Below are 21283 nucleotides of genomic sequence, written 5' to 3'. Positions count from 1 at the left end.
TGGGCTGCCCAGGGAGGTGGTTGAGGCACCATCCCTGGAGGTGTTCAAAAGAGGGGCTGATGCAGTGCTGGGAGGTCTGGTTTAGTGATGATGCTCCTTGTTTGTTGTGTGGGTGTCTATTTTTGTCAGTTAGGTTGACAGTTGGACAAGATGATCTTTAAGGTCCCTTCCAACCTAGAAGATTCTGTGATTCTGTTGTACTAGTTCTTTCCACCTCGGGCATTATTAGGAAAAATAAAAACAATGAAAAAGAAGAATATGATTCACAGCTTTTCATCGGTGTCTGGATCCGTCAGCGTTTGAAATGTCCCTGAGCACCCTCAGAATTTCATAGAATCATAGAATGGTTTGGGTTGGAAGGGACCTCAAAGATCATCGAGTTCCAACCCCCCTGCCCTGGGCAGGGACACCTCCCACCAGACCAGGTTGCTCAAGGCCCCATCCAGCCTGGCCTTGAACCCCTCCAGGGATGGGGCAGCCACAACTTCCCTGGGCAACCTGTTCCAGTGTCTCACCACCCTCAGAGTAAAAAATTTCTTCCTGAGATCTAATCTGAATCTTTTTTCTTCCAATTTAAAACCATTTCCCCTTGTCCTATCATTACCCTTCCTGGCAAATTTTCAATTTCTTGAAAAAACAACAACAAAAAAAGAAGAAGAATCTCAGTCTTTACAAGAAATTCCTCAATTAGCGGACACAAAATACGATAAACACGGTGAGACAACGGGACGGCGTGGCTCGAACCGCCCGGCCCGCACCCGGCGGTGACCCGGCCCTGCCCGTCCGGTCGCCGGGTGCCCACGCTCCGCCGGGAGCCCTTCGGTACGAGCTCTCCCGGGATTTCTCACCCCGGCCCCCGGGTCCCAACATCCGCCTTTTGGAGCCAAACGAGCCGGCAGCAGCTCCAGCCCGCGGGGGCCCCGCGCCTCCTCCCGCCGCCGCCGCTCACCTCGATGGTGGGGTCGTACTCGTCCACGAAGTGGTTCTGGATGAGCTGGATGGTCAAGGCGCTTTTACCGACGCCGCCGGCGCCCACCACCACCAGCTTGTACTCGGTCATGGCCCCGCGGCCTCGGCCGGACGCGGCGCAGCCCCCGCCCGCTGCTCCCGCCGCGCTCCCGGCCCAGCGCTTCCGGCTTCCGGCCCCGGTAACGCGTCATCACGCATCGCCGGAAACGCCTCGCTGCGTTCCCCCGCCGCTTCCGGGCACGTGACGGCGGCGAAAGGGCGGCACCTCCCTCCCTCCCCCCCCAACCCGGAAGTAAGAGACGGGCCAGGAATAAGGCTTTTTTCAAAATCAGTAAAACTTTATTCTATTTCCATTCTTTGCCATTAACAGAAAAAAATTGGAGAAAGCAATGTTTGTTTTACAAAGATAATGCATCTCCCAGAGAAGAAAACCCTAAATTGAGAATAGAGGTAACATGAAAAAACCTCCCCCCCCAAAAAAAAACACAGTCCTGCCCTCTATTCAAAGAAAGTAACTCCTGATCTTTTTTTGGTTAAAGTAATACTTAGACCAATCATTCCGTTTTCTTGCTTGATAAAGTGTGAGGGGAAATGATGGAGGGAGGGGCAGAGGGAGGGGGGGAAAAGAAAGCACACAGACATCAACTATTTCACCTTGATGAAAGTCTCAATACAGCTATGGAAAGCCTAAGTATTTATTCTTTTACAGTACACTGGGTGCCGGCTGCAAAAAAAAAAAAAAAAAGGAAAAAAAAAAAATGTATTCACTTCAGGCACAACTTCTTTCGTTTTAAATTTAAATCAGTAAAAGAAACTGGGTTTAGAAGCTGCAGTGTTCTAAGCAGCAGCAGATTTGTGCATTGTTTTAAATATATTTAAATTACCACACTGATGGCACACCTCAGCCTTATGAAATTCTGCACTGCACCTCTTTCAGAACGCTACAAAAATAAGTCTACCCCAGAAAGAGACTTTCATTGAGCTCTAACGAACTTTTGCTGACTAAAGGACTCAAGTTAAATGAAGTATGAAAACATTGTAACATTTGGCCATGAACCTAAAGTTATCTGAACTGTTCATGCAGGTTTTCTATAAAGTTGACCTCTTTCCACCCTCGCGTGGTCCTCACGATGGGAGCAGAGGGAGCTGAAGTGAGCCCTCCCCTTCCACTTGGAAGGAAAAAACGTAACGCAGCTGAGCACTAAGGCATGGTAATACCTCGGCCAAAATAACAAAGATAAAGCATAGATAATAACTGTAGTGCAGAATTCCATAAGGTCTACCCGGGTAGAGCTGTCTATAATGTTTACTCACATAGGCAATGTAGATTTGCAGTTACCAGTTGCGTTAAATGCACCATTCAAAACAAGCTTCTAAAATGTGATACTATAAGGCGCCACCTTAAGTTCTCCAGAATGCAACTGTGCATAACTTTAGAATGGTTTCATAAATTTATTTTAAACATAACATGAGAAGGTGTTAAAACTGGTGTAATAGCTTCGTAGAATTTGGAGGAAGGGATGAATAGGGAGATATTCAGTACCCTTCACCAGCCCCCACCGCTCAGTCGTACGTCGGGTATGGGTTTTGGGGATCAGTCTATAACACCAGCTTGGCGGATCTTTCTCTCTGCACCAAATCCCTGCAAGGAAAAACAAAACAAACCTTTAGCTCCAGCATCGTGGTTTTAAGCAAACCTGTTCTGTTCCAACCAAGTACAGCGTCAGCACATTTCTAGTGAACCTCATCTGTCTTCAGGAACAAGAGGCAGTAACAAAACAGGTTCTGTGGGTTGCTCTTTATAGTCCTAGACACTTCACAGATTCCAGACTCTTTACTCCTCCTGCTTATCAAGTGGTGACAGAACCTTACGTGAGGCCTTCACAGATTCCAGACTCTTTACTCCTCCTCCTTATCAAGTGGTGACACAACTTTACATGAAGGGCAAGTTTACATAAAGGGATTTCACCTACTACCTCTGAGAAGAGGAGCAGGAGGTTTATAGAAGAAAAGGCAAACCAAGATGGCCATTATGGACCAGAAAAGAAGAAGGAATTGCTTCCTCCTATACTGTGTGCTTTTCTGAAACCACAGCATAAAGTACTAATGGGGTACAGCACCCCTGGCTGCACAAAAATAACCTGGTCTCACAGAGTCAGTGAGTAGTTCAGTGGGGAAGCAGACAAAGCAGACAGTTTATTTCTGTATTCAACTGTATTTCAAACAGATTAGGCTGCCAACAGAGGAAGAAATATTATCAAAACAAAGTGCAGTTATTCTGCAAGCCAAGCCTCTTTCTTACATACCTTTGAGTTATCGGGTCCCCTGGGCTGACGAAGAACTGTTAAACGAGGAGCATTGGCATCGTCCGTGTTAATGCTCTTTAAACGATTAACAAGTCTGTCAGGACGCGGAGCAGCAACAGCCTTGGCGCCTTCACTGTAACAGAGTCAGCCACACAGAGCACTGATCACTTTCCAGAGATGATGTAAGCTAATTGATTTATAGTCTATTAGCACAGCCAGTCTCATGTGAAAGTAGACCTTCTGGATGACACCATCTACCTCTGCCCCAAAACCACTACTTTATACACAGGTGTCTGAAAAAGCATTAGCTTAAAAGAGTCTTCTCCAAAGGGTGTTCTTTAGAGGTGTTGCATTTACTCTCACACACACGAAATTAGTATTTCCTACATTTTTGCTCCCTTTATTGGGAACAATAAAAGGCTTACAAGTTGCCAGTACATAATGACAGCTTCCTGTTGCTGTAGAAGTGCTAACACTTAATTTTTTTTCCTCCCAAAATTCTGTTCTCATACTCTTCAGAGATGTTAATGCTGGTGTCCTTGCTGACTGTGGGGAGGTCAGACTAGAAGACCTTTGGAGGTCCCTTCCAGCCTGGGCAATTCTACGATTCTATCTCAAGCTTCAGCAAAATCAAAATTGAGCAGTCTTTTTCAAAATGTGTAGTTCAGAAGCAAAAAAAAATAATAATGATCACCCAAGAACTGAAAAGAGAAGAACAGTGCCAACAACATTGCTTTTCTATTTAAAAGTGACAGTTGCTCTTCAGGGAACAGGTGGAAGCACTATGGATTATGCTGGCCAGAGAGATCAGCAACTACATACGAATACCATCAGTTTTCACAATGAAATGATTTCTACTCAAAAGGCTGTATCCAAGTTCTTGCTATGGGGGGAGTTTCTTAAAAATAGATTAAAAAAGAACGAGCTATCTGTAATTAAGAAGAGCTGAGAGTTCTGCTGCTGCACTGGACACCTTACTGGCAGGTCTCAGGTGAGAAGCTGAAATTCAGTGCTCCCCTTCCAGCTCAGTTTAGAAGCAGCATATACCCCACCACCCCAGTGTCAACAGGCAGCCAAAATAAATCCCTTTAACTGTAAATCCTCACCAGACACGCCACACGTTACAGGCACTGCATTTTCCTGTGCGCTGGTTCAGGATTACCGAGAACTCCACTTCATCCCCAGCCTGCAGCTCCACACCATCCTGAACTTCTTTGACGTGGAAGAAGAGCTTTTTGCTGTCACCCACTTCATAGTTAATGAAACCAAACTGAAAATGAACACATCACAAAGTTACTGCTTTCCTCTTGATCCAAACAGATGCAACGATTTACTCATTATTGCAGTTTAACTACTTCTAGAAAAAGCCTCTGAAGTGCCCAATGGAAGAGGAAACACAATTCTACACTGTCTGGAAACAATACTTCTGGAAGTCTACAAACCCAAGAAGAATGCCTAAAGTCACATTTAACCCCCAAAGTCTATAGAACAAGCTCTGAAAACTGCCAACGTCCTGGCAGTTGGATTAAACTGAGAAGAGCGCTGCTGTGTGTTCTTTTCTAAGACTCCACTTTAAAAGTTACACATTTGAAACAATCCCATTTTTAGCCTCTTGCTGGTGTAAGGAGTCAGTTACCTCCAGTTACCATTCCACTCATGCACAAACCAGCAAAACTCATCTCACCTCTCCATAAATGACTAGAGCTTAGTGCTGCAGAGTAACTATAAAAATAGAAAGTATTCACAGCAGTTAATTTTCTAAACATTCTGAGATGTAACCAACTAGGGCAATTATCAGCCTTTGCATTTCAGGTGGACTGTAATAATTGCTTAATGCTGTGAAGAAGCTTCTTCTAGAAGCAGTATATGCACACTTTTGTTTCTTTTCTTAAAATCCCTTTTTAATGCCCCGTTCAGCAGAATCTAGTTTGATTAATTTCTAGGACATCTCAAACCCAGGTCCTTCAAAATCAAGCACAGCAGGAACTGCCCAGTAGCACCAACGTACCAGCACCAAACCAAGCACCGAGTTCACCTTGACTCAAGTCACATTACACAGATTTGCATAAAGCAGTACTTGGCTTATGGAAACCTACACCTCTAGAACGAGAGCACAAAGCAATCTAATTGTGCACAAGCCTCCCAAATTCAAGTGCTGGAGTGAGTTCTCATCTGCTCTATGCCAAGGCAAGCAGTTTTGCAGCAGCAGTCACTCACCTGATCTTTCACACACTCCACCGTGGCTCTGCGGAACGGCGTGATGTTCACAGCCATGGTTTGCCCATTTTGACCAAGAACACAGAGCTGAAACTTCACTGTCTCTCCCTTTTGCAGACAGTCACCTTTGTTTGCCATTCCAACAATTCCAAAGGGATAGAACTCTCCTTTCATCTCACCTAAAGGAGGGAAAAGTACAAGGCAGAACTGAGACATCTTTTTCTATTTGAGGACGTTTAGAATTTATTTCCAGTATTAGAAATTATACTTTTGCTGTCAGCTTAGTGGTATTACTATAGCCTGTAGTGTGAATATAATCCTCAACACCTCTGTTCACAGTTTATTAAACTTCTAAGCTTCTTGTACATTTGTGAGAGCAACATTTATAATTTAAAAGTAACAAATCTTACCATCCTCCATGACTTCAATCATGCCCTGGTATTCAGTTTGTGTGGGATCTACACTCCTTAAAGGACGAATTACTTTACCAGAGTAAACAGTTGGATCAGCTTCTTCAGTGATACCATTCACTGAAAAGAAACAGACAGTGCAAGACAGGATGTTCCAGTTACTCTTTATTTTGAAAATAATTAATTAGTGATTCAGATTGACCAGCAGCCAGCAGCTTGCACTGCAAGATACCTCACACAGTGCACTGTCACCCAGTAAAACTGGAACAGCCTTAAGGCAGTTGTAAGTAATGACAGCTCTTCTAATCAAGACCACACTGACAGTTCAAACACGGAAGTAGAAAAAGAGCCTATGGAACTTGAAAAGCAAATCAAAATATTTTACTACTCTTCCACTGCATCCCCATACCCTGATCACTTCTTCTAGAATAATCTTTAAAGTATTCAATAATCTTTTAACTATGCATTTTTTGCCCCCAAGTCCTTAATGCTCCCCATCTGCATTCCTCCTGCAATTTTCCTTCTGTGACGTGCAGCAAAATTACTGCAATTACTAGTTTGGCTCATTTTGCTGCCAGGTCTTTTCTTACAACCCTCCAATTGAAGAAGACAGAGTACAGTAAAGATCCACAGAGTTGCCACTATCTACAGGGCTCTTGGTCTGCACTTGTCTGTTCTCTGGAAACACAGGCAACAGCTTTCATCAAATCAATAACCACCACATTAAGCATCATCCTCTTGGTCTAAGCTCCAACTGTAAATAGATTATTAACAAACTCTACCCATCAGCACCTGCCAAGAGCCTTGTAAAAGCAGAAAGTACCAGGTACAGCCTTACCTGCATGTGTTTTGTTCACTTTTTCTGCACTAACTTTGTTTCCTTTGCCTTTTGACAAGCTGTATTCAACAGTGTCTCCAAGTTCCAGGCTATCAATATCACCACAGTATTCACTACAGGAATAGAATTACATACAACTTTGTTTTAGTTACATAACAGTGATGTTCATTCAACATTTACATAAGTTGAACAAAAAACATTTAACTAGCTCAGTAGCTCCCATTGTCAAGAAAGCGAAGCATTTCAAACACACAATACAACTGCATTTTTTGGCCTGGGATTCATGGGCAGAAAACCAAGATTGCTGACTAACAGAAAAGCCTGAGCCAGTCCAGCAGAGAGAATAAATGGAACTTGAGACACCTAAGCATATATGTATACACAGACATGTGAGTGTGTGTGTGTATTCCAAATGGTTTAACAGTGAACTCTGCCCCTGCCAACCAAACAAAACAACCTACACACACAAACAAATAATAATAATAAAATTGCCATTTACCTGTAGTGGAAAAAGATCTCCTTATCATGATTGGCCGTTTCAATAAATCCAAAGTTATCTTTCAGGGCTGCCACGTATCCCAAAAGCCTCTTAGAGCTGTAATTGCGTCCAAGCATTCTGACAGAAACAGCTGTCTGCAGACCAGTTCTCTTCACTTCACAAACACTGAACTCCACCTGGTGAAGAGGAGCACATCAATACTAGAAAGAAAAAAAAACACACCCAACCAAACAAACCACAACCACCACTGAAAAAACCCCAGATCTGAAACAACTAATTTCAAAGGTGTGTAGCTCTAATCAGTACCTAGGCTCTCCAGGAGAGTCATTTTCTAGCTGCTGCTCTCCCATAAACACCTGTCAGTCGTGGACATTTACAACATTCCAAAGAGCAGCAGTGACACCTGCAAGGCAGGTCAGCCCGTAGCATCACCTGCTTTTACTCATTTAAGATGAGAATCTTTCTGTTCATGTGATTCACCTCCTTTCACTACAGTCATCACCAGTGGCCCACAGGGAGCACGTACCCAACTTCACTTACTTCTTTCAGGTTTTTAAAAACAGTAATCAGTGCCTTCCTAGCACCCTAGCTCCTGAACACTGACAGTTTTCAGGCTCCTCTTCCAGTTCTTCAAGCTCTTTCTCCCTTTCTACTGTCTCTCTGGCTAATTTGCTCATAAGGGTACATTCTCCCTCTTTAGCATTAATCTCAAAGTTCTTCAATGGTCAGGGGTACATTCTCCCTCTTTAGCATTAATCTCTTCTCTTCTTCAATGGTCAATTCCTCTTGATTATTCACAAGCCGAGTCCACTATCTTAATGATACAGATTCCTTGCTTAACAAGCATCATTTACATACTAAGACACTTTTTTTCATATGTGTATCACCAGGTATTAGGATATTTTTCTAGTTTTAGAGAAGATTAAGCCACTCAAACCTAGGACAGAAGAAATGGCTGACATTACGCACATGTCTTAGCCTTTACTCAAACCTAGGACAGAAGAAATGGCTGACTTTACACACGTCTTAGCCTTCATTTGTTCCAAAAGGGGGAACAAATCCAGTAACAAGGCAAAAAAAAAAGCTCACATCTCACAATACATAGAAAAATATTTCCTAATGGTATACTTAGTTATATTACCTTATCTCCTATCTGGGGATTACCAGATCCTTCCACATCCTTGGCCTGGTAAGGAATGGTCAATTTTACTCCACAGTCATCATAAACAATTATTCCATCCTCAGCTTCCTAAAAACAAGACATCAGAATTCAGCAATAGGTGTCTTATTTGTAAACAAACAAGTTTACTACAAACAATTCAAGCCCAAACTCATTTGAGCCCCAGTGGTTTTTCAGTAACTGCTTGTTAACTGGTGAAAAACACAACAAAGCCATCAACTCTGAGTAAGAAGCTTTAAATGATATTAGACAATATTTTCAAAGGAAAGAAAGTATTACCACCACTTCCAGTTCAGTATTGAATGGAAGTTTAATTATTCTGGTAATGTTTAAAACAGCATGACAAAACAACAGAGGTTTTCCTCCAGCCCTAGAAATTAAATTTTAACCAATTCTATCATATATTGTAGGAAGCAGAAAGAAGCTTTGCATTAAGTTCTTGGAAATTATCCTCAACACCATGATCACTAACGATGCTTTTATTATCTGGTTCCACACAAGTTAATTTCACTGACTGCTGTCATTAGCTATTCAATGTAGTCCACATTCATACAGGATAAACAGCACTTTAAGAAGTTGCACTGTAGATTCTAAGGAAGCAACTTCATTCTCCAAAGCTGGGAACACACAACAGGTCCTTCAAAAGCAGAAGAGCAGCATTACCTTCTCTTTGCCTTTATTTGGGCTAGTGGCTTTGGCTGGAGTGGCTTCTTTGTCTATAGTGCCCACAAAACGGTGATCTGATTGGGTGTGGAAAGAAACCGTGCCCTTTGGAAGTTTTTTAATCCTTATAGCATGATTTCTTTGGGCAGACAACATATCCTGAAAAACAAGATTGATCAGATTTTAGACAGACTGCACATATCTGTGAAATCTTACCTTTTAAAGGAAAAGTATTAATCTCACTTACAGGAACAACGGTGAACTCCACTTCATCGGAAATATGGAGTTGATTTCCATCCATAATTTCACTGAAGTGAAAGAACATGCGAGCGTCCCGGTCCACACATTTAATGAAGCCAAAGCCATCTCTCATTGCGGCAATCACACCCTGAAAAGAGTCAAATGCACAATTACAGTTTTACTACCAGTACGTGACGTCTGTCTGCAGGTTCTCCACATCTCTCTGTGGAGAACGTAACGATCCCAAAACAAGGGCTGAACCCTACAAATACACTTCTCCCTTCCTCGCAAACTGCGGTGCTGGTGGCTGTGGTCAACCTGAAAGGCAAACAAGCCGTGCTTGCCTGGTTTCTCTACTTAAATTGTTATCAAGTGGAAAAGATTAATTTAAGCCATTAACACAAAGGACTACAGTCAAAGAACCTGACATCACTACTACACTGAAAACACAGTCTTGAAGGGGGCAACTCTACAACTCTACAAATACACGCATCATGATCTGATGGATGCAATGTAACGATCCCAAAACAAGGGCTGAACCCTACAAATACACTTCTCCCTTCCTCGCAAACTGCGGTGCTGGTGGCTGTGGTCAACCTGAAAGGCAAACAAGCCGTGCTTGCCTGGTTTCTCTACTTAAATTGTTATCAAGTGGAAAAGATTAATTTAAGCCATTAACACAAAGGACTACAGTCAAAGAACCTGACATCACTACTACACTGAAAACACAGTCTTGAAGGTGGCAACTCTGCAACTCTACAACCCTACAAATACATGCATCATGATCTGATGAATGCATCTGATATTGTTCAGCCTGGAGAAGAGAAGGCTCCGGGGAGACCTTATAGCAGCCTTTCAATACCTGAAGGGAGCCTATAGAAGAGCTGGGGAGGGACTCTTTGTCAGGAAGGGTAATGATAGGACAAGGGGAAACGGTTTTAAATTGGAAGAAAAAAGATTCAGATTAGATCTCAGGAAGAAATTTTTTACTCTGAGGGTGGTGAGACACTGGAACAGGTTGCCCAGGGAAGTTGTGGCTGCCCCATCCCTGGAGGGGTTCAAGGCCAGGCTGGATGGGGCTTTGGGCAACCTGCTCTAGTGGGAGGTGTCCCTGCCCATGGTAAGGGAGTTGGAACTTGATGATTTTTGAGGTCCCTTCCAACCCAAACCATTCTATGATTCTATGATCATCTATATAAATATATAATATATACATAACAACCCAAACCATTCTATGATTCGATGATCATCTATATAAATATATACATAGACACAGACACACAAGAAACGTACAAGAACCTACATAAAAAGGAAACAAAACCAGTGGTTGAAGGGAAGAGAAAACCCATCAGGCTTCCAGACACAAATGAAGAAATTAAAAAGCTTTCTAAGCTTCTAAAAGAAGTTTGTTAAGACCACCATATCCATTGATGCATATTACGGTAATTGTGTTTTGGAATATTTTAGTGGCCTTCCTGGTAACTACTAGAAACGGAATGGTGAATGACAAATCCACTTCTCACCCTGACTGCTGTTTAAGAAAAAGCCTCCTTAAACTTTCTGAAAGAGTTCATTACTCAAGTTGGTAAGAACCAGTACCAGATCGTGCCAGAGGTATTGAGCTCATGAACATACTCAGTTCAACTGTTACTACAGAGCCTTTAGCGAGTCTCAGGGAAGGTTTATAGGATCTGAATGACAACGCAAGAAGAATGTCCCTAAAGGTAGAAAGTATCTTTGCATTGTCATTCAGATCCTATAAACCTTGTACATCTGAGGACTGGATTTTGAAAAAGGCAATGGAAGACATTAGTGATTTTCACATTAAATCATTAAGACACACACACACACACCCCGTTTTACTTTCATTTCCCCTCAAGAGTAAAAATTTTAAAGATAGATACTTGCCATTTCCCTAGTTTCATTAGTAAACTGGAAAGTATTGGGGAGAACCTCAATATTGGTGGCTCGTTCCAGTTTGTCACGTCTGTCTGTTGAAATATTGAATCGAACGTGGTCACTTTCCAGCAAGGTCACCTTGGATTTTGTATCTTTGTCTCCAAATGGAAGTTCTTTAGGAATCACAAAATCAACTTTGATGCGGCCAGGTAACGGATCGCTCTGGCAGACAGAAAACCAAACAGGAAAAGTTAGTTCACCTACATCACTCTGCAGACACAATAACTGGCAAAATACTAATGCTAACACAAGTACGGATGGCACCAAACAGCTGTGAGACTCAGACCACTACCCCTAATTTATACCACTCCTAATCTGTAATTCACAGTCCATAGCCAAATGTAAGGTAGTTTTTGGTGGTAGTAGTGGTTGGGGTTTTTTGTTTGGTTTTCAGTTTTGTTGTGGTTTTTGCCGTTTGATTGTGGTTGTTGGGTTTTTTTAAGCACCAAGCAGTTCTTGCCAAAGACATTAAGACTATTTCAAGACTGAAATTATAACCACGCTTGGAACACTTCTAAAAGGAAGTGTCTTTCTTATTAAGTGTTCAAAACACACAAAAAACCTGACCCCAAACCTTCCCAAAACAACAATGCAGACTCATCTAAAACCTTAAAGGAAGTGCTTGTGTATACTCTGTCCTCAAAGCCAAGTTTTCCTCAAAAACCTCATTAACTGTTAATGCTCACAGGAATCCACAGATCAGGCTTATTCCAGCTAGTATTTTCTCCCCTTTTCCCTATGCTTTTGCCTTAAAGATATATCCTAAACCCACAAAATTCAATGGAAAGTATTTGAAACATTTAAGAAAACACACACTCCCCAATGTACCACTACCCTAATTCTTGCTTTTTATAATCTTTAGAAAAAGAGCATACTGTGACTGCTACTGTCAGTTGTTAGAGGTTAAGTGCAAGTTTACTCCTTTACTCTGGCAAAATGCTTATGCATCACTGTTACAGGCAAAGGGGAACAAATTGTACTGTTTGACTGGAATTCAACACAATCAATACAACATTTCATATAAATGTACTGTTTGACTGGAATTCAACACAATCAACACAACATTTCATATAAATTAAAGTAAATACTGAAATTCACCTGGTTTTTGCTGGGTACTTTCGGAATTACTTTGGTTACAGTTCCTTCAAAATGTTCAATGCTGATATCTTCAAAAATGACAGTTCCTTGAGGCAGCAGTCTAACATCTGTTGCAACTTCTTTACCCTAAAAGCACAAAATCAGTTAAACACCCATACAGAAGAGGTCAGGTAGCAGATGTTTTCCGATTAACTTCCCTCCACCCCCTTTTTCTTCTTTTTTACAAGTGAATTTAAGAAAACAGATAGCTGTCCAGTTACGCCCTACGATCTTGTCTTCAGTTTTTACTGGATTTCGTCTTACATTTCTGTCTTTGATTGTAAACTCCACATCATCACCAGGCTGTAAGGCTTCTAGGTCACCTTTAAATTCACTATAGTGAAAGAATATCTCCTTCACGACATCACCCCTCTCAATAAATCCAAAGGCTTCCTAAGAACAGAAAAAAGTGTTTAATAAATTGCCTATTCTCTTAGCATACCAAGACAAAACTTTACAGGTCCTATCAAACACAATGAAAAACTATGACACATCAGTATAACAGACTTATGAGTGCACACAGCTAACAGATTACCACAAGAAATATACAAACAGAAGTAGACAAGACTTCCTTTGTTAAGGAAGTATTGCTATCAAAGATTAGCTGTTTAAATTGTTTCACCCAGTTTAACACCCCCAGCTCCAAACTGTTAATAGCTCTTAAAACCCTAAATACATTACTTATAACATCAGTTTCCAGAATAGCATTTCATTTTCAAAAGGAACTTTAAAGCTAAAGCATCACTTACTTTCATGGCACAGACTACTCCTTGACAACGGGCTTGTTTCTTTTTTAATAACATAATGTTACGAGCACTTACAGCACCAGTACTGGAGGGGAAAAAAAATAAACAGAGGAAACCTGAAACAACTCAAAACTGGAGCAAAAAATAAGATTATATTTCATAATGTCATTTCAGTTCTCGGAACAGGCATGAATTGCTGCCTGCCTACTAAAACAAAGTATGAATTTGCAAAAGCAATACCAACTTACTGTTTGTTTGTATCAATTACAAAGTTTATTTTATCTCCTGTTTCCAGCTGTACGTTTCCTTCAACGTCCTCTGGGGTGTAAGTCAAGTAAAATACTTCCTGTAAATTAACATTTACTAATATTAGTCTATTTGCATAATAGCTGTTCCAAAGAAATATTATCACAGTTTTGTTTAATAGCAGTGTTTGCTATTAAAGAAATTAATCTAGTGAGAAAATCAAAAATGGTCAAACATGGCATGCAGAAACATTCTTTTTTCCATAGTGCTGTTTTGATGAGTCTGTAACAAGCAACTTAAGTTGAAAGGTTTGTACGTGGCTATCTTTAAACGTCAATTTCTAAACTTCAAAAGTTCAAGATAGGGACACATGAACATTACATAACCCAGCTTCATTAAGTTTTAAAAGATAAAAACAATTATTTGGCTCTATATAAAGTTCTCCATAGATAAAAGCAAGCAAGCTAACATTTCTGTTTGTAGCAATTACCAAAGCATGCTTTTTTTTTCTGGCCAAGAACTACAGTTCTTAGCCGTGTCAAATGTCTACATTAAATTGCATCAATTTTTTTTTGCTCATAGAGCACAGTGATGGATCAGTGAAGAGTTCAAGTAAAATACATAAGCTTTACCCCATTACGTTCGTAGCATACACTCCCTGTTGGACTCTGACCCGGGGCAGCTGGAGATTTACTCTCTAAATTGTGAGGAACAGCGCACACAACCTACCAGTCAAAAAAAAAATCCATTGCTAGTCATTTCAGGAGCAGCATTGTTGAATACAAAATGAATCTCAGTATCCTCTACTATACACTCAGGGACAGGGAATGCCATGCTGCAGTTTCAATCTTACAGAACACCCGTTGACTGTAAGGACTGTTTGGAGCTCAGTAAGAGCTCAAACTGGACCTCTGAATTTTTACCAGAACAAGAGAAGTATCTTTCAGTGTAACTGAATACTGTATGTAGTTACTATGCATGCTACATGAATCTAGCCTTTGGTACTGGAGCAAAGGATGGAAATTATGCATCTATAGAAAAGAGGCACTAACTTGTCCATTTATTCGTTCTTCAGGTAATATTTCTGGTTTTATCTTCACCAATTTAATAGCAATAGGTTTTCCAGTTCGGCGATCAGAAGACACTTCAAACTCAACGTCGTCTGCAAGACAATCAAAGATGATAATGGGTTACAGAGCTTTGTGTTTGCTTTGTTGGTTTGGGTTTTTTTAAAAAATCACCGAATTGTTACATTTCATAATTCATTGCTTGTAGCCAAACACCACAAAGTAAAACTCTGGTGCTTTTGTTACCAAGAAAGGACACTACAAAGTAAAACTCTGGTGCTTTTGTTACCAGGGAAGGACACTATTTGCAAATACTTCTCTGGTTATCCTGCATATTCACTCTTGTTGCTAATGAACTATTCTATTGTAATGGTTTGGCCCCTCAATAGTTCCCCCCCACACTCACTATAAAGCAGGCTTCACACTGAAGTTCAGACAACGTAACATACACCATTAAACAGTTCAGAAACTTCACTGACACACTGATTAGTAGCATGAAGTAGCAGCCTCCCCATTCTGAAAAACAACAGTCCATCCTCAAACTAATATTAGAAAAAAAGAAATAGCGTACATGAGGTATATCATTCCAGAGTTTAAGCACTTGCTTCCATCTCAGTTACACAAATTTGACCTAATACCAGACCTTTTCCAGAATGGCCACAATTGAATTAATATAAGCTGTACAAAGCTTTAGTGCTGTAAAGGTCTCTCATCAGGAGTGGTAGATTTTTTAATTCAATTGTTTCTTTAGCTCATCAGAACCAACAGTGTGCATCTGTTCATGCCACAAGGCAAAAGGATTTTCTACAGCAAGTGAAAGAGACTTGTTTTCGCGCAGTCGAGAAGCTCTGAAAGTTGCCCAATTACCTCCTACTTTGAGCTCCTGTAAGTTGCCATTGTACTGTGAGCAGTGGAAGAACAGTCTGGCTTGTCGTTCTGAACACTGAATGAATCCATACGAGGTCAGCAGTTTTTCTATAACCCCAGTCTCACGCAGTGCTGCCGAAGTACCATTGGGGTACCCGTTGTGTCCATTGTTGTGGAGCAGGTTTGGATCAAAGCTCATCTGTTTAAAAGAAAGGATGGTGGCGTGGGCAAACACAGAAAGCACCACTTAAAATTAAAGTTTCCTTTCTTCATGTCCACAGAACAGAATAACAAACACAATGCGCTTGTACAAGTTACTGTAACAAGCAAACTCCAACCATTTTTAAAACTGAGTAAGAACATCAAAGCAGTCAAGCTTCTGTAAAACAATAATCCTTAAAATTCAGGCAGCCAACGTATATAAAATAGCCCAGAAACACACCCCCAAAATAAAGCTTGTTTAGACCAAAACACACTTCTGACTTTCTTCAGTATTATACCTCCAAGTACTCCCACATTCGCTGTTTCACATCAGAGCCTGAAAATACCTAAAATTCTCTTCCAAATTAAAACAGGTAATTATGAAAATGCAATGGTTATGAACCAACAGAACTAGGTTCACAACCCTGCAAAGTTTGTCCCCTGTCTGTTCAGTCTTTCATACTAAAAAAACGGGTTTAGGTATTTAAACATTTTTGCGGTTATAGAATAAATACCCAGAATTAAACTAATGTTTCTGTGGCATAGGAGATCAAGCACTACAGAAACTAAGAAAACTTGAAAACAGCATTAGAATAAGAAAGTTAAAGCTGTCATGAACTGCTGAATTAACTTACAGCCTTTAAAACTACTTTTTTTTGGGGGGTGGGGGGAGGGAGGCGTTGTCTCTTTTCTTTTCAAGGCACAGACTCAATCTTGAAATATTCACAAGTCCCTTTACTAACTCATTGGCAGCTCGACGTGCAAGTCTCATTTTTAAAGCAAGCCATTTCCATTTAGAGGTTAGCAATTAAATCAGTTTAAATGTATTATACCTCAACAAACACTTTCATTAAAAAAGACTACTGAGGCAACCCTCCCCCCTCCCCCGTCAATATGAATCTTAAAATACAGTATTGAAGAGTTTTGCTTGCTGCAGTTTTTAACATATTTGTTTTGGAAACAGAGTGAGACTGTATCTGTTCTCTGCTTTCTTGTTGCATCAAGCAGAAGAGATTCAAAGTTAGTCAGCAATATGTTCATTGGAGATAAAACATATGTTTAACTTAGGGTAAAAAGAATGACCATTTTCCAACACAGACATCAGGTTACTCGAGGTATAAAAAGGTATCATTATGGCATGTCTCATTATGCTGTTTGGAAATCAGTTTAAAAGCAATCAAAGAGCACCACTCCAGTATATGAACTCTCATCTTTTGAGGAAGGCAACCCCCAGGACATTCCATGCACAAGAAGATGTCTTTGTGCAAAGGCAACAGTTGAAGTGTGTGATTTTAACCCATCCTAGAGTTTGAAATAATTTTCAAAAATAAATTGGTCCTGGAAGTAGGTTGGCTGGGAAAAGGGAAAATTATACATTATTATACCTTTTCCCAGGAGAACAGGCAAGACCATTAACCCATTCTGAAAGCTCAAATCAGTGTAACAAATGCTTTTTGTGAGTCGTTTCCAAAATGGCCACATCACATCTCTGATACAAGGTAAGTACACAAACACACACACCTGTGCCACAGACATTAAGTAAAGGTAAATCACATACAGAAAAGGACAAAAATCTACCTAAAAATCAAGTTCAGAATAGCCTGTTTTAGGATTAGAAAACCACACTGCTGTAATCTCTTGCTCAAAGACTACCATTGCATGATACCATTTGAACAGTTTGAGTTTAAAGGAGTATTAGTAGTATGGCACAAAGAGCTCATCATTAATCATCTAAAGCCTGACAATTTAAATGCAAACAAAATACACTCCTCACGGTGGCACTAAGATCTGCTGTAGAGAGAAAGAGATATGATAATATTGGCAGCTTTTCCAAATGCTTGTTGTATTCTAGACCTGTTCAAGCATAATGTTAGAGCATAACAAAAAATCAAACACAAAGTCCATTTATATGTATGACCAGGAATGCTGTCATAAAACTTTAAGAAATTTCTGGTAATAAACTATGAATGTACAAACAATACTTGCTTGGACCTGCAATAACACAGTTATATACTGTATCATGATGACTACCTGTCTGTGCTGTCCACTTCCAACAGCTGACCTGTCTGTTCACAAGAGTAACAACTGTGAACCCCACCAGCACACATACTCAGAGGAAGAAAAACAAACTGTGCAGTAAGGTTTAAAGATGACTAAACAGAGGTTATTTGAAGAAGAAGAAAAAAAAAAAGGGGGGGTGGGGGTGGGGTGGGTTGGAACTACAACATTACTGTTACTGCAGGAGAGAAACATTAATTACCAGCTGTCTAGCATTGTATTGTTAAATAGAACAATATTGCAGGTATCAATACTGCTATCATACTGCTACTAAACCAACATAACAGCAAATAACTGCTAAAAAAAAAAGCCCTAACAAAACTCACAACCTCTATTGACAACTTGCTTAAGTTTAGAAATGTATATAACTCTTTATAACATATGTACCAACCTCGCAGTGATATTCAAATATTGCACTTTCAGTAGTATTAGCCGATTCTTCTGTTTCAGCACGAGTTTCTAAGGATGAAGACTGCTATTATTTAAAAAAAAGAAAAAAAGAAAGATAGAAAGGAAGAGAGAAAGAGAGAAAAAAGAGAAAAAGAAAGCAAGAGAACGTGATCTATCAAGCTAATAGAGAACAAGCGCTGCTGCCCTGGGCAGTTTCAATACAGCACTGGAGAAAACAAAGACTATTAGCAGCGTCGGGACGTGCTCTTTTGAAGCTGTTGAGTAGGCACAAACTTCTTGTTTCAGATCAAGCCTTGTATCTTCAGTGTTAAGTTTCCTCTTCTTTGGTCTTGAGTTGTTGTTACGATGTGGTATATTCTTTTCCTGATCTGAACTTGAAGCAGCAGTTTCAGGTGGTAAATTCTGTTCTGTTCCACTTCATACTGGAGAAAGGAAAGAGACACACTTAAGTATCACCTTAAAAAATAAATTATCCATTAGTCATAGATGTTCCTACAAACACGTCCATTTCCTCTATCTAAATACTGTAGGTTTGATCCACGCTAGGAAAGACTGTTTTTCACATATATTTGGCATCCCAATTTTCAGTTTTGTTTTCCAAGAAACTCCAAGCCATTGATATGGTATTTCCAATTTTAAACTCTTCAGATGCAGTTAGGCATTTCAGGAAAGGTCCCAATTTGTACAATTAAAAGAGCAACTTCATTTTGATGAACAGCAACATCAGTTAATGCAAATCTTAGTCCTCCTACCAGTAATTTTATATGGGTGCCATCTCAGAATTTAATTAGTAAGTGCTTGCACAGACCTTTGGAGTAGCAATAGGGTTTATGTGTGTGTGGGAATTAGAACTTCCTGACCATTTTTCTTCCAAAAGGAAGTCAAGGACTAGCAATACCTGAAGCACCTTTAGCTTTGTATACAAATAAACATATTTCTCACTTATATGTAGAGATGTTGTACATCTGTTCTACACAGACTGAAACATTAGAGAAACAGCAGCTTTTTTTTTTTTTAAGAAATAAAACCAAGTGTTGATTTGAGTTTGTTGCTAACTCAGTACATATACAGGGGGGAAAAAAAAGTGGTAACATTTTTGTGGACAAAAGCCACTAAGATGCAGCTATGAACCCATGAATGAACTTCCATATCATAGTCACTCGTCAAGTCCCACACCAAATGAGCAAAAACATGGACAAAGCCTATTTCTCCACTATGGTGGGAAAGGGAACTTCACAATTTACACTGAGCTTTGAATTCCCTTTAGTGAACTTGAAAAATTCAACTTAAGTGACTGAAACATGAATGCAAAGACATTTAACTCTCATCACAGTGAAAATGCTGACTGCAGTCAGCTATGACAAGTAAGAACTCTAAACCCCAAAAGGACACAATGGCTGGATGCAAACTCATCACCCATTTTTCACAGAAGTATGTATTTCAATGACTTCTCCTCCAGATGAAGGATCTTCCTTTAGTCACTACTCTGAAAAACTTTCTGCTGACAAAAGTTTTCTTGTCAGACCACTACACATATATGAATGAGACTAGGTAAGAAACTGGTTCAGGGCTGCACAAATCGGGATCTGGTATGAAAGGTTTGCAGTGAAAGATTCAATTCAAAAAAAAATTAAAAAAAAATAGAAGACACAAAGCTAGTGCAAAAATAACAGGATCACTAGACTTTTCACATACATCCGCATTACATTCAGGCAACTGTTACCATGACCTCTTTCAGGATAGTACTATTTTTTGGACAGCATTTCACATCTCAAATGAGCATCCCCCAAACCAAGTTCAGGAGAAGTGAAGGAGGCGTTCACTGTACCATAGGAACTGCACAGAGACACTTCTTATTTGTGTACTTCTCCCTTATCTAATTAGACTAATATTATTAGAGTTCTACAAGAGCTGTAACTTGTATCATATTACATTTCTCATTTTTCTGTGCACAGACTATAGAATAATCAAAACACCTCTTCTGCCCAAAGATGACTAAAACTAATTTTGTCAGGTAATGGAATAAGGGATAAGCTTTTCCCTTAAAAGTCAATTCAATTTGATAACAAGATTGGTTTACTACACTTAAGTAATTATAAAAAATAGGGCTGTCAAGCAAGCACAACTCAAGTAAAACAAAAAAACAAAACCAAAGAACTCTACTGTGCATACCTGCCTCAAATTACTACTTTTTAATTCAGCTACTATAAATACTCCTCCTAACTGTAAACAGCCTAAGCAGCTGCCCAGCTCCCAAGTCACACTGGGTTCTACATTTGTATATTTACAGCTGAAAGGATTAATGAAAAGGCAGGGAAGAGCTCTACAAGTCCTGTTCTTGAAGTCTTTCAGGCGCAGATTTTGCTAAATGACAGTAACTCACATAAAACTGTTCACAGCTGGAAACCATCTCTAGAAGCCTAACAGTAGAACCTGCTGGATTACACTGCTTTGGTTACCATTCTCTTCACAAAGAGAGGCAACTGGGAGAACAGGCATTTTACTGGATTAAAACATATGCTTCTAGAAATAGCCTTCTCTGACGTGACTAAGATGAAATTTAATAAAACTAATGCTTTATATTTTCGGTATGCATGCACAACACAGCTATTAGATGTTACATGGAGATAAAGCTCTTGCGTAGCATTTCAGATGAATACTGGAAAGCAGTGCTGACCGCTCGCTCTTGAGCCTCCCGAACAATACATGGCAGCTACGAGATCAGCTAGTAACGTTCACCAGATTAGTGAAGCTGCTTTTACTTAAAAAATAAAAAAAAATCCATAGGAAAACAAAAGAAGTTACACAACTTCCAAGGGCGTCTGTGAAGACGCGTATCACATGGAATCATTTTTTAAAAAAAAAACCAAAATGATAATCCGAAAAATCCGGTTTCTTTTACCAGGCCTGGGCCTCGGGAAGGAGCCCTGCGCTGGGTGTTACTGCAGACGCCAGAGAGCGGGCCCCAGAGCGGCAGACTCGCAGCAGGCCTTCCGCCGGGGCCTGCGGCTGGGCCAGCGCCGGCCCTGCAGCAAGATGGTGGCCGCGGAGCGGGGCGGCGGACCCGGCCGAGGGGCGGTGCCAGCGGCCGCGGCCGGCGGCGCTGGAGCGGGGGCCGCCGGCGACGGGGGGCGGCCGGCCCAGGGCCAAGGCCTACGCTATGACAGCGCAAAGGCGTAGCGGGGAGGCGGAGGGGGGGAAGCCACAGCGGGCGCAGGCGCTTCCCGACCAGGGGTCAGGGCAGGCCCCGTGGAGGGAGTAGCCGCCCG

At 40.7% G+C, this 21283-nt stretch overlaps 2 protein-coding genes across 3 annotated transcripts in view; both read right to left on the bottom strand.

Annotated features, from left to right (window-relative positions):
- The window catches only part of NRAS (neuroblastoma RAS viral (v-ras) oncogene homolog), a 5385-nt gene extending 4244 nt beyond the window's left edge, over window positions 1–1141 (bottom strand). The window contains exon 1 of the mRNA XM_014948503.1: window positions 950–1141. Within this exon, the coding sequence (XP_014803989.1) occupies window positions 950–1060 (111 nt within the window). The 5' untranslated portion in view covers window positions 1061–1141. The remainder of the gene's footprint in view (window positions 1–949) is intronic.
- A 152-nt stretch (window positions 1142–1293) lies between these two features.
- Window positions 1294–18436, bottom strand: CSDE1 (cold shock domain containing E1, RNA binding). 2 transcript variants are annotated; one of them, XM_014948500.1, is made up of 19 exons: window positions 17995–18436; window positions 15345–15543; window positions 14463–14572; window positions 14043–14135; window positions 13413–13510; window positions 13168–13249; window positions 12683–12811; window positions 12380–12505; window positions 11231–11443; window positions 9330–9470; window positions 9083–9241; window positions 8381–8488; window positions 7240–7415; window positions 6741–6853; window positions 5903–6022; window positions 5493–5671; window positions 4382–4545; window positions 3276–3408; window positions 1294–2611 (listed from the first exon to the last, which is right to left on the bottom strand). In XM_014948500.1, exons 2-19 carry the CDS (start codon window positions 15541–15543, stop codon window positions 2564–2566), a joined length of 2391 nt encoding a protein of 796 aa, XP_014803986.1. In that variant the 5' UTR covers window positions 17995–18436; the 3' UTR covers window positions 1294–2563. The 2 variants fall into 2 exon arrangements, with proteins under 2 accessions (XP_014803986.1, XP_014803987.1); XM_014948501.1 differs by lacking the exon at window positions 14043–14135.
- Between the last annotated feature and the right edge of the window lie 2847 nt (window positions 18437–21283).

The sequence above is a fragment of the Calidris pugnax genome, unplaced genomic scaffold (assembly GCF_001431845.1).
Source record: "Calidris pugnax isolate Ruff unplaced genomic scaffold, ASM143184v1 scaffold91, whole genome shotgun sequence".
Lineage (NCBI taxonomy): Eukaryota > Metazoa > Chordata > Aves > Charadriiformes > Scolopacidae > Calidris > Calidris pugnax.
This window is presented reverse-complemented; position numbering and strand designations above follow the sequence as displayed.